Genomic DNA, 13,977 nt, shown 5'->3' with positions numbered 1-13,977 from the left:
CGTTTCTGGTGCGGTAGCAAAGAAGGTGCAGCAGATGATCAACCAGTATCAGTCCTGTTCAGAGAGGGTCAGGCTGGCACTCCAGCCAGCAACCGACTTAAATCTTGCTCCACTTAAGTCGTGTAATTTTACTTACTTCAGGTGTCGGGTACCAGTTGTAACTTGGTACTTTTACCATACGGAGGCTAGTCGTGAATACCTACGCCTCCAAGGTACCGGTGGGTCAGGTACCTTTTCATCTGCTTTTGGAGGGGCTGGTCAAGACCATTGATTCAGCAGGGTATTTACTTGCCTATTAGAAAATAAAGCATAAGCCTTGAATTCAGGTACTTCCAGCAACGGTAACGCCACGTCAGTTCAGACTATATGTACAAAGCAGCTTAAGATGACTGTGAAGGGCCGCAGGAGGCCCCTACTGCTCCCCTCAAGAGCTGAGGATGGCAGTAGTTCTTCTGATTTCAGTCTTTAGCTGTATGTTGAACAAGGGCAGCTTGACAACACTGGGTTGGTTTTGGCTTTCTAGGTTCTTTTCCTGTAATTTAGCATAAGCCCAGCTGTCCACATTGCCAATCAGGTACTGTTCAGCCACCTCTTAGAGCTGCACCTTTTAAACCTGGGAGGGGTGAAGAGTCTCGGCAAGAGACCCAAGCAATAAATTAAAGTATGCAAAGAATCAGCAGAGGCTTGAATTAAAAAGGTTGAACATCTTCCACAGCAGAGTTCAGCTAGACAGAAAACTTGACACTTCTGTGCAATTTTTCACCTCTAGCTATTGGAGACTTGCAAGCAGGGTGTTAACTGCTTATGAAATCCAATCCAGAAAGTTATTTTCTTAAGCTAGTACATTCACTTACCTCAACTTAAGTCTTATATATCAAGTGAAATCTGAATTTTTTAAAATAAAGTTTTATCCTTCAACTGCATATGGTCTAGTAAATTATTTACAGGGGCAATCGGAAGAATAGCAGCGCTATTAGAGCTTCTCCCTTTCCTTTCTTCATCTGTCCCTCAGAAGTCCCAAGCAGTACCTTTTCAGGTTCCTCACTTGGGTAGTGACCTTTATTTCCAGCTAAAGCTGGGGCCCTAACAGGCATCTCCTGCAGAAATAACAAACTTTCCCCTTTTCAGAAATCAGTTACAGCATCTGTAAACCACTTTCCTCAATATTCCATCACAGCTAATTGGTCTATTTTAGTTCTCATCTCCTCACCATTGCATTAAATGGTGCAACTCTTACACAGCAGCGCATTTTGGCCACTGTTACTGAGCAGGCAGCAGAGGTATTTAATCCCCTTCACACAAAGCCCAGGCTGAATTAACACACAAGCTTTACTTTATTCCCTTAGTTCTGCTTTACCTACAGCCTGCTCCATTTCTTCGGTCTCTTTGAAAGGAGAAAGTGAAGCCAGTTGTAGCTTTCTCTCAAACCCACCGTTCCTAGAAAGAGCTTTCTTCATGAGTGTTCCTCCTGAAGAGTGCATTTGAGACTGAATCGAAGCGACTGAAGAGAGTCCTGGGAGGGAGGCAGACTCACCTACTTCATCCGAAGCTCCCGTTTCCTCGGTTGTGAAACCACGCGGTATCAGGTGTATAAGCAGCATCTGGTCCCACAGGAACACCTGCACTCAAGCACTGGTCAACGATGGCACGAGACCATTCTGTGAATTAAGAAACACTTAACAATATTGGCAGAACTGTCCTCGCAGAATGGCTCCTGCAATCTCAAAGGTAAAATCAAGTTGCTGGTTCGGGGGTTTTGTTTTGGTGATCAGTGAAGTAATCAGAACAGTTCAGATTACTTGCAACTGCTTCATCCCAGGCTGGGAATCTTTAATCCACCCCCCAAAAATTCAAGGACTACATTCAAGACACAGTCAAACTACACGTAAGGTTAACAACTTAATTCACTTAACAATTCTGAATATAGTATTTAATGCGCTGAATTAAATATTTGTCACGTTATTTTCCAACTTGGGGTTGTGTTAAGATGACCACCAGCTACAAACATCATTAAAATCTGCCACGAACATCTCAAAGGCCAGATTAGAATCTTGCCAGTTTTGGAGACAAAAGCAGAGGGGACAGCTGCGGTCTGAAGTGATGGTCACAGAATCCAGCTGACATGACCTGGGTGTCAGGCCCTGAATGGAAGATGGGTTTCAGCATCTGCTCTTCAACAGGCAGCATTTGGCCAAGTAGAGCAATTCCTCACTCGTTTTGTCCTGTAGTGCCTCAGCATCCATCCTCTACAGTTCCAGAGAAACACTATTTAAACTGACACCGATTTAAACTTGGCTCCAAATAAACCAAGTATCTTGTAAAAATCCATGGCAAACATTAACCCTTGCATGTAAAAAACCACACAAGCCTCATTTTTACACCAGACACTTCACAAGTGATGTTTCACTTCCACAAATCACAGTTCTGATACACAGCGCGCAGATACAGCTCGGTATTCAGTTCTACCCCAAGAAAGGAGAATGGAAGTTTTCATCATCCGGCTTAAGAAAATGGTAATTTATGGCGACACCTGAATGTAATAAGACTGGACAGAAACTTACTGACCTTCAGAACAGCCTGGCAAACGAAGAACACGTATCCAAACTTTAAAGACATGCAGAGAGAAAGTTTATCCAAGGTGCTGCTTTGGCCTTTCTGCACGTGCATGAAATGACTGGACAACCCGCAGGGCAGGTTTTGACTGAACTGCATGTACAAAAGCCGATTTCAAATAAAAACATTTAATGTAAAAACAATGGTTCATTTAAACAACTGAACTGCTTCTGCTTCTCGCTTGGGGTTTGGTTTTGTTTTTACATCTACTGTACCACTGCAATTCTTTTTCACCAGCTTACACGGTATCTTCAAAACCTATCAAAGGTACATATAGAAAAGGCATCGTTATAAATAGAAAACAAAGGGATTTTTTCAGCTTTTATTATAAATTGACATGACATACAAAGTTTACTGGACAGAAGTAATTTCATTACTATTTTTGGGGGGATCACCAACTTTTTGTGCAAACAATGCTAGCCTTCTTTTAAGCATTAAGAGCGTAACTGCTTAAGAAATGACATAAGCATTAATTCTAGAACTACATCTCCCCTAAAATAATCTATTTTTTTTACATATGTGCACAGCTTTAGCAAATTAAAGCCAGAGAGAAATGCTTGATGTACTATCCAGAGGCATAATTAGAGTTTGCTAAAACTCAGACAGCTGGCAAATTCAGGAAGTTTGTGATGAAAGCTGCAGTTTCCCTCTTTCCTATTTTGTACACAAAATCAGTGACTAAGAACTTAATACTGGATGACAAATCACATCCACACCATTAGTTAAATAGTCTCACAGTTAAACACATCTTAAGGACCATCAAAATCAGTATTTACATTTTATAAATTTCTGAAGACACCATTAGAAAGCTTATATACCCCTTAAACAAATAGGGAACTGCATCTCATGGTGATGGAATGAAATAAAAAATTAAAAATACCTGTATTTACAGCAGCATTGTTCCTTTATAAATAAAGAATATGAAAAATGCAATATTTTAAGGATAATAAAAAATTGAGGTGATGTCACTCAACCACAGTGCTTGCTGGAATAAACCCTTCGGTGCTGATACTGTACCAGTAGTGAAACCACTTTCCATTGGAAAAAATCTGTAAACGTATGCATAAAATGTGTTAACAGCAGTGCAAAACTGCTCAAATATAGTTTAGTCAGCATCTTAGTATCTGTATTGAATACAATACATCACAGAATACTTGCATAAGAAGTGCAACACATTTTCTGGTCCAATTTTACAGTGCATTTTTCCCTCAAGAGTGGCATCTCGAAAGCCAAAGCTAAACCTATGGCCTGGACTTGCAGTCTGTACTCAGGCAAAACAGCAGGCATAAACTTCACGCGAAGTTCATCAACGTCATGCCCACATACTGACTAGAGACTCTCGGCTTTAGCATGGCACGTGACGCGGAGCCCCAGGAAAAAGGGTCTGCATCACAGAGTTTGGGTAGCTGTGTAAATGTGTAATAAAAATATAAAGGAGCTAATGTTCAAGTTTAAAATGGTACACTGGGTGATCAATACATCAGAATTATCCACGAAAACCAAACTGCTGGGAACTTCAAAAAGCCAAGGTGGTACTTCACTGTGTCTGCAACATGAAAAGCCAAGATCTTTCCAAACAGGCACACCACAAAGGAAGTGCTAAGTTCGTCAACTCTCATAATTTTAGTGTAAAAAAAAAAAAATTTGTAATTTATGATCAATTGATAAATGATTTCAAATACAAGGATCAAGGTTAAACTTTAAATAGTGAGACGTTATTTTCACAAAAAGCTAACTGGAGAATTTCTAAATAAGAAAAGCAGAAACTGTATCCCAATCCCCTTTCCCCAATGTTTCACAACTCCATGGTAGGAAAAACAGCCAGATACAGATGCAAAAATCTTAATATAAAAACGGTTTTACATATACTTAAATTATGTAAATTCCATAAAGTTCTTAAGACACTAATTACTAAAATTACAAAAAGATTTTCATATTGCTCTTCATGCTCAAACTCTTAGAATATTGTCGTTACATCACCAAAACCGATATACATGTACTTGCATAATGAACTGAATAGAAACCCTGTTAAAACAATATCCTTGTTGAAATCATTTATGTCCATCCAGCAGTGCCTGTTTGGAATCTCTGTATTTGTGTGTAATTCTTTATAGAGCTCATGCACCCTAGAATGTCACTTCAACGCTTGTCCGTTGAATGGCAGTTGACTTTTGACTTCAGAGCTTTTGTTTCTTGCTCTGTTTCGTGACACCTGAGATGCTATCCATTTCTGAAATTCTCTCTCTCACATTATTTTCACTATATCCATTTGTTGTCCCGCTCTGTTCCTCGGAAGATTCCTCATCCGTTGCGGAGGCTGATTCTCCTTTCTCTAGCTTCTGCTGCATCTCTCGGAGCCTGGCAACAGCTTTGTCTATCGACATTATGCTGATGAGGTTAAAGTCATGCATGCTGACCAGATGTAGCATGAAGTTTCGACACAAGTTCTTCTTAATTATTTTTTGTCCGTAATTTTCAACAAACAGCATACAGGCGTGATTCATCTGATTGTCAGCAATAAACCTGTCAAACCAGAAAGCCGTCATTATGCGATCAGAACACTTTAAAAGACAGAACCAACCACGTTTATAATGTAATTTATTTGTATCAAAACTAAGCTGAGTAACATACCCGTGCTTCATAACATGAAGATTCCATAATTTCATCACTTCTTTCTCGCCTTCGTTAACATCAGAAAATTCTTCAATTTGCTGGAGATGAAGGATTGGGAGAAAGGACAGAAGAAACAAACACACCCATCAGAACTGTGGGTCTGCTGACAAGTACAGAAAGCACACCTAAAATTCAGTTTAAGCCACCAGTACATCACAGAAATAACTGCAGCTGAAAATTCAGGCACTGCAGTCAAAAAGGTCAGAAAAAAGCCGTATCATGCAGAAACCTGCGATAAATTACTTCCATGTTATATATGCAGGCCACTGTGCACTCCTGTGATACCAGCATCTCCTCTTTGAAGGAGAAAGCCAGCCGCAAACATTGAAAACTGGTTAGGACACGTGGGGCTGAGCTCGCTTTGCAGCTGAAGACACGCTTCAAAATACAAACTCTGATTCCATTAATTTCTACCATTAGAGGCTCATCATCACAAAATTTTCTACCTACTCTTAAAATAAATGCATTATGTTCACAATGTGTGCCCTGTTTGTTCCCTACAACAACTGCAGAGCATCTTTTAAAAACCACAATCCATTTACAATAATTGTGTATAAACAACATAATTACAGTAATCGTTTTCTCCCGTAGCCATTCAGGGTCCTTTTCATCCTCGCTGTCTACTTCCATCTCTTGTGGACGGAGAGGTAAACACGTGTCGCTGTGGAAATAGAGCCGATTGTGCCCGCTGCTGTATGTTCGCTGCTGTTCTACCTCCCCATCTTCAGATTCAAGAAATTCTGACATACTGGCTTTCGTACGCTTTGGCCTAGCAGAAGGAAAAAGAAATTCCTTTTAACCATCCAACCAGATACGCAAATACTAAGAATCACAATTGATTACTACAAATTACTCTTTTGAGCTCTAGCTTAAATGCAAAATCCAAAAATGTTGAGGCGGGGAATCACCAGCAGTGAAATAAACCCCATTAAAAACCCAACACAACCCTCTAAAAACCCACACTCTGCCTTTTGGGGAAGAAAAGTTTTAGGCTAAGGCAGTCAAGAGTTACAAATCCTCAGGTTTCACAAATCCGGTCCATACGCTGTCATGCACAGACACAGACAGACCTGGCTTTCCATCTCCTACCTGCAAACAAGGATGTGTGTGATAGGAGTTCTTTTGACCGGCCCATTGCGGCTGAAGGCAAAGCCAGGCTGACGGTGAATATCCTGGGGATTTCCTGCATAGGAGCCGTCGTAGCACTCGTTGATGGATACGTCTATCCTAGCACCTTTCGGATGATACTGGAACAGAATATTGCAGACATACTTAGCAAACGGGAACGACACCACACCAGGAGATTTAAACTTTTCCAATGCTGAACACCTTAAATACCACCCTGTCAATAACCTGACATAGCTCCCGTTTCCTTTTACAACACACACACGGTTTTTAACTTCCAGAAACAAGTTATACTGAAGCTTCCTCGCTCTGTACCATTTTACTGTTTTATACAAAGCCACTCAATAGAACTAATAAAATTAAGGAAAATATCAGCAAAAGATTTCTAGGGTGCTTGTTAGCAATTAGAACATTTCTAACGAGACTTCCAATCAAACGTAGATTACACTGCTTTCTACATCACATACGAAGAAAACATTAATGCAAATGGAGCAGCTATAGTCAGGATTCATACTCCAACGACCAGCATTATTTAAAATGTAAACATAAAAAAAAAAATCAAACCACTCATGCAGGCAGCAAAGGAAGCTGCATTTCACCTGTAGATAAGCCCTAGCAACAGAAACACGGTGGTTGTAACCAGCACCTGTGACAGACTGCGCAGCGATTCATAGCGCTAAGCTACAAAAAGGTTACTTACAACATAATTAAAGATAAATCTGCTGTGGCAAAGTTTAAGATGTTTGAGTAAACTATACAGTTTCCGACAGTTCAGTGTGCACCATGGGCAATGTAAGTCATCTCGGGCTTCGGTCTGCTGTCTCGTGTTGTTGTTATAAAGGAACTGATAAAAACAAAGGAACAGGCAGAATTAGCATCAAATGCGTTTCGTTCATTGATCTCCCAACCCCAAAACAAAGCTGGACATCATTTCAGGAGACCCCTGCGGTAGCAGTAAGCTCTTGGGAACTACATTGGCTCAGTGCACTGAAACACCAGTATTTCAACAATTTTCCCCATAGCGAGGCCAGGTCTCCCCCCTCCAACTGTTCAACAAGAGATGTCAGTTTTATTTTGGAATATCAGACATGCCCCCAGGAAGATCAGGTTTCAAAAATACTTTCTGTGAGAAGAAGTATGTGGAATGGCTCATAACATGTCAATCTGAGACCCCTTAAGGCATCCACTAAGAAGGCAAATGGAAACTTCACCCAACTCAGAAGAGAACATTTTAATCCCATGCAATATTTACATTCCATCACGCACACACCCCTGCCCCTGCTTATTTGCCATACCTGGTAAAATATCCGTAACTTTTGTCGAGGTTCATTTAAAACATCTCTCTCTCTTCTTGTCTGAAGGTCTGTCGGCAAGGATTCTTTCACAGCTGGAAAAAACCACATACAGACATTTCTTTGGTGAAGAGAGTGTGTCTTACCCAGGTACGGAAGTTCCGAGACAGGCACACTGCTGCTGACGGAAACGGGCTACTCCAGTGCCCTCTGACATAAGTAGTTAGTTCCCTCTCAGCAACAAAGTCCTGATGCTCAGTTTCCTTCACAAATCTACAGGCAAACCACCACTTCTAATCAGATGCGTGTCTGGTTTTGGAGAACCCTTCAGAGAACTTAAAAATGGTCAGGTAAAATGCAATGTTTTTCTTACTCCATTTAAGCAAACAATTTTTTGGGTATAGCTGAAGCACGTGTGGCTGGGAAATAAAAAAGAACCGCTCCTTTCAGCTGGCTGCACTGCAACTACATTGCTTAAATTCAATTTCGGATGTTTCCCAAGACACCCAACAGACAACAGGATGAAATGCAAGGAACACACAAAATATTTAACTGAAACTTTAACCCTTTACTTTCACCTCTCAAAACACTTGCTGTTTGTACGTGTCATGACACTGCTCAGTTGCCTCCGAGCCTTTTCCATACATTTTAATCTCAGTAAGATTACTTGATTCCAGACAATCAGCAAGAAACTCCACGTATCTAAGCAGGGTTATAAATCTACCTTCAAGAGAAAGCAAATAATGGCACCTCTTTGCTTCTGAATGATGAAAGAGATGTCAAAACAAGTCTCAGCTCTACTGACACAAGGAGATCTTTTAGAAGACAGATTTATCTTCTTTTCAGTATTTTGGAGAACTAGGGAAATTTCATCCTCTTTCTGTTTAAAGAAGAGAGGAGGCCTGACCCTTCAGCCTGCACCACATCACAGAAATTAGAATTCCATGGCTCAGTTACTTTGAGCACTCTGTGGTTACAGCAAAGCTTATGCCGTCCCATTTAGAAAGCCTTTGATGTCTTTATTCCACTGGCACGTTTCCCAACGCAGACCAAAGTAAAATGACAACACCAAATTCATACACCCTTGGGAAAGATGCACTGGATCTCTTCCTTTTACTATCAAGACTTCTGACACAAGTTCCCAACTATTTTCACTCTCCTCCTTTCTTGGTGTCCAAAACCATCAGAAATACCCTGCAATACCGTGCATTGCACTACGATGTATCCCTGTATTAAGAGTCTGCTGCGCTATTTTGGAAGGTGGCTCTTGCTGTACCTTTTCCAATTTACTGCAAGACTTGGCTTCTCTGACACAAGAAAAAAATGGGTTCCATCAGTTCATTAGCAATGCAGCCTTGCCATGTCCCTACTGGCTCTGCGTTTATTACCTAGTGAACTAGTACACACCTTCCACAGTTAGCCAACATATCATCATTTCTTTTGCAAGTCAGAGCATAAAGCCTACCTAATAAATTACAATCTAGGTCTCCAAGAAACTCTAAAATATGAGGAGGCCTGGTATGAGGAAGTAAAGAGAAAGCAGAACAACTTTTACAGCAAAAGTTCCAGTGCTTCCCCACTTCTGTTGTCTTTCTTGTACTGAAAATTACTTAATGTTTGTGTGCATTAAGAGTCATTATTGTCGTGACCCCACTATTTTTAGCTTTTAAACTTACCTTACAGAAACGTAAAAAATACGGGATACAACAAATCTGCTGTATTACATCAATCTTTGCTTTTTCGTCTTGCAGACTTCCTGAAACATCAGCAAGTCAGGAACCCCGAAGCACAGAAGCACTAAGCAGGTGAGCGTTCAGCAGCAAAACCAAAGTTCACTTACCTATAGTCTGAGTCGGTTTAACAGAATTGGGCTTGTTTTCTTGAGGGAGGCTTTCAGAATTCCGTGTTGCAAGAGGCTTAGCTATAGGAGCTGTAGACTTATCATTTGTGTCTCCTGTCCAGCGAAGAGTAAACTGAAGTGTAGGTCCCTGAGAAAAGGTTTCAAATGGAGGCAATCTCTGGGGAGGGAAACAAAAAAATAAACCAGCAGAGTAAGTGTCTTCCCACGTACGAAAACAATCATGAGAAAATACAGAATGGGGACCCTAAGTCCTTGTGCTTTCAATATAAGCACACACATTTAGATATACTACAAACAAAAGCTGAAAAAGATGATTGCCCTTTTCTGACATTACTGAGCAACCACTTCATGCACATACCAATCTTCGTGAAACACTGAAGAGTGCACAGCACTTACCCGCCTCCAGCAGGAAAAACCTCTCACATTCTCCAAACAACAGAAAGCAACCACACCTCTGCCTCCCGTTAACAAAGTTACAGCAATTTATACCTATCTTTTCAAGCACATTGACATGTGGAGGATCTCCTCCTATGATCTTCCCAAAACTTCAATTTTAATTTCTTCAACACAGTTTAAGAGAAACAGAAGCAATAGCCCAGGTGAAGGCTGAACAGGGTAATAAGCTTATAACTGTATTTTCACTATATACTTCAGATCACATCTGCTTTTTTCATAACTATATCATCATGTTGACATACAATTACTTTGCAACCATCCAGAATTTTCATATTCTTCTCCTCAGTCAGTTACAACTGATAGTCTCCCAGGACACAGGAGCATGTCACTAAGTGAGTGCAGAGAGTCACCTGCATTCACTGCATGACAAGAGTGTTGATTCACCCTAGTCAACAATTTCTCTCTGCACAACACTTTCTTCTACGCTGACACACCCTCCTCTTTTCATCACGAAATTCCATCAGCATTCTCTTTAGTTATATGTGCAAGATCACACCTATGAAAGCTCTGGGTTCCTCTTTCTTTGTCTAAAATATTCTGCTTCTGCAATTTGTTCCTTTTGATTTGTCCAACTTGAATTTATTACAAACATTTAATTTGCCAGATTTTAGAAGACGAATTCAGAGGTCATTGAAAGAGACAGCTGCCACACCTACAGTACTTCACATCTGCTTGTATCAATGACCTGGTGTAACCAAAGCTTTCCTAAACCAAGAGCTAAATACGTCCATATATCCCGAAAGAGAAGTATTGTTTCCTGTTCCTTCTAATACATTCTCAGAGGAACAGCCACTGACTGCACTTAGAATTATGTTCCACCTTAATCCAAACCATTTTAAGTGGAGAGAGGACTTTGGGCCTCTAAAACAATCCATACCTTCCCATCAAGTATTGTTTCCCATGTTGCTCTTTTCTTGCTAATGGGACACTCTTCCATTTCCTGCATGGCCACTTCATATTCCCCATCCAGAAGCTGCAAGCGCCTGTCAAGACAAAGTATGCGTTACCAGTAAAGCAGCTGAATTCTATTGCTTGCCTATTTAAATGTGAAATATTTTTCACAGTAACTAAGTTTCCATGACACAATACAGATTTGCAGACAAATTTATTTGTCAACCAAGTGTGAATCTTAGGTAAAGACCATCCGTAAAGAAAACGCTGCTTAATGCCACACATTAACACGAAGGCCTCCTTCCAAGCGATTCCAAGGGATGTAGGAAAGCTATTGTCCATACAAAGTTAATATTATGATAGGAATCTTCTTTTGAAGAATCAAAAATTCAACTGAATGACAGCCCTTCCAAGTAAGATCTTATTTATTCCTGCTTTATTAGTAACTACTTTGTCCTAGCAAACCAATCAGACCTCTAATCAGGCCTCCAAAACAAAAAGAAACCTATCTTTGTATTGGACCCATGTCAGATGTAACCTTCAAAGGACTTCAACATAATAAATACAAAGTATGACGTTCCTAAAGAGCAAACAAACAAACTGCTGTTTTACATAGACTAGAATGAGTAATTGAAACACGTTAACCAACGTCCTACATCTTCACCTTCCTCCCTATCTCACCCTGCTTTCCCCGTGCACCAGCCCACTCAGTGAGTCCTGAGAAATTCCCATTTCTACTTAACTAGTTTTATTTTGTTGCCACTTGCTGAAAAGCGCAGGAGGAGCAAAAAAAGCAGTGAATCAAAGGTGGATACACGTGGTTTAAAGATACCAACACTAATCAGCAAGCAGCATCAATTGACAACACAAGCTCACTTTCCCAAGATTTTGTATTTTTTCTATTGAGACATTACTTTCTGAAGCAATGCCACTGCATTCCGGACAGCAGATCAGAAGCTACAGAATCATTATTTGCCATGGGTAGAACTCTCATCTTCATATTTTGGCTGTGGCTGGTACTACCATCGTCTGCAGGACAAACTACGATGTCCACTCACCAGTAAATGGTCGGCTCCTTCTCTTCTGAACTACCTGGATTGCTCTAAGCTATAACTACACGTGAGTTCACCCCACTCCACCTTCTTTAGAAGACACTAAGGAGCATCTAGATAACAAATACTGAAATATTTAATCCCACACAAACTACACAACAGAGGACGCCTAGCACGATTTTAACTACTTGTTTGATTTCACTGTAGCAATAGAGAACTCATGTCGTCTCCAAGTGCAGCTAGTAGGGACTGCATCAGCAAGAGGCTGGGCACAGAGGAAATTATGGCAACGAACCCAAGGCAAGCAGTAAGCACGTCAGAGACTGTTTCTTTTACTTCTTAATTACGCTGTCCCTGATCTTTAATAGAATCACAGAAATTACATCTGTCAAAAAACTGACGAGGAACAGACAAACTGATGCAAATTAACAGGACAGTACTCAAGTTCATAAAAAGGAATTATTTACAATTGCCACTGAACAAGTCTCAGTATAAAATGAATTATGAAACCTGTCTGTAGACATTTTTAAAAAGAAGCCCAAACTCTTACTGTAAACCAACTAAAAATGCAGCCAAAGACACCCAACACTGAAAATACAGAACGCACTGAAGTTTTAATATCAAACAAATTCTAACAATTAACAGAAACAATATTTGTTTTGGATAATATTACCTGTTTTTATCAAATACGGTCATTTGTGCTACAAATGTCTTTTCCCCATCTTCACGATTTGAAGAGTTTCGTTTTCTTCTAGCTGGAAGCTCCTCATTGACATCTGTACATAAGAAACATGGTATTAAATTATTATATAACACAAATTCAAAAGCTCAAACAGCTTCTGTGCAATTGTAAAGTATATCTGGCTGTTCATTTTGTCAGATGTGTCAGTAGAAAAGGATACAGTATTTAATGAACGACTCAGTGGCAATGGAAAGAGCACTTCGCTTAACAGTAACTATATCTTAGGTACCTTCACATATATTTATAGTTTAGTCACATTACTCTGTCAGCATAAAGAGGTTTTGATTTGATCTTCCTCCTCTTGTAGCTATAACATGGTGAGAAAAAGTTTTTAATTCTACATGCATTCTCCAAGGCTGTGACATTTGTGAAGTAACACATCATGATTTGATTAAGAAAATAATCAGTAAGATTAAGAAAACAGCTTTTAAAAGATTGTTATGAAGGTATTTTTTTTACTGGCCACTCATTTTGTTTGGATGAGAGAGACCATGACAGCACCTACAGCTGAGTCAGTAATGACCAGTGTTGCTGGAGGTTTAATGACAGTCACAGCGACCACAGGGCTCTCTTGCATTATTCACCCTCCCACAGTGTTGCCTCACCCCTTCACCATCACACCTTAAAAATTCACACAAGCTAGATGGTTTCTAGCTACCAACTGTATTTTAGCCCTGAAAACAAATGAAAGCCAGTCCAGTCACTCGTCTATCATGACCTACACCCCACCTCAAGACAACTGTGTATGTGCCTACATGATAAACCTTGCAGAAGCATATTTAAAGACTGAAGTTACCGATGTTTTCATTAGTTTCACCATTGATCAGTCCATTAAACTCTCTTCTTCCCGGGCGAGTTACTCTGAATAACAATGAGTACGACTTCACCATATGGCTGTTGCTTGGTTCAAACTCATTGCTGGAAACGGCAAGCGATGGGAAGTTGCCTGGTTTTATTTGGCTGAGGTCTGGGTTTAAAGGCACCTGCTTTTTACCTGTAGGAACCTGTCTTATCGGACAACTGACATCCTGCAGGGAAACAGGAAAGCTACAGTTTAGGTTTTTAGAATACAAAGTAAAGACATTAAGTGTTAAAATTCAAATTATTTGAGTCATACTTGTTCCACCATCTTTTTGAAAACAAGCCTTGGAACAGATGTAAATAAAAAAATCTGGAATAACAATCCCAGATTTTAACTGTAAAAACAGATACTTGAAAGTATAAATAAAACTGGCATGTTCTAACAACTTCTGGCAGCAGCCATCTTTCCCT

The 13,977-nt window shown here is 40.1% G+C and overlaps 1 protein-coding gene across 1 annotated transcript in view; it reads right to left on the bottom strand.

Moving 5' to 3' along the window:
- Positions 1-2,706: 2,706 nt before the first annotated feature.
- SUZ12 (SUZ12 polycomb repressive complex 2 subunit) overlaps positions 2,707-13,977 on the bottom strand; it is an 18,901-nt gene continuing 7,630 nt past the window's right edge. The window contains exons 6-15 of the mRNA XM_010142961.1: positions 13,502-13,733; positions 12,637-12,739; positions 10,898-11,003; positions 9,544-9,721; positions 7,707-7,798; positions 7,112-7,255; positions 6,376-6,533; positions 5,857-6,055; positions 5,245-5,324; positions 2,707-5,136 (exon numbers count right to left, since the gene is read on the bottom strand). Coding sequence (XP_010141263.1) covers positions 4,791-5,136; positions 5,245-5,324; positions 5,857-6,055; positions 6,376-6,533; positions 7,112-7,255; positions 7,707-7,798; positions 9,544-9,721; positions 10,898-11,003; positions 12,637-12,739; positions 13,502-13,733 — 1,638 coding nt within the window. The 3' untranslated portion in view covers positions 2,707-4,790. The remainder of the gene's footprint in view (positions 5,137-5,244; positions 5,325-5,856; positions 6,056-6,375; positions 6,534-7,111; positions 7,256-7,706; positions 7,799-9,543; positions 9,722-10,897; positions 11,004-12,636; positions 12,740-13,501; positions 13,734-13,977) is intronic.

This window comes from Buceros rhinoceros, unplaced genomic scaffold (genome assembly GCF_000710305.1).
Source record: "Buceros rhinoceros silvestris isolate BGI_N320 unplaced genomic scaffold, ASM71030v1 scaffold29349, whole genome shotgun sequence".
Lineage (NCBI taxonomy): Eukaryota > Metazoa > Chordata > Aves > Bucerotiformes > Bucerotidae > Buceros > Buceros rhinoceros.
This window is presented reverse-complemented; position numbering and strand designations above follow the sequence as displayed.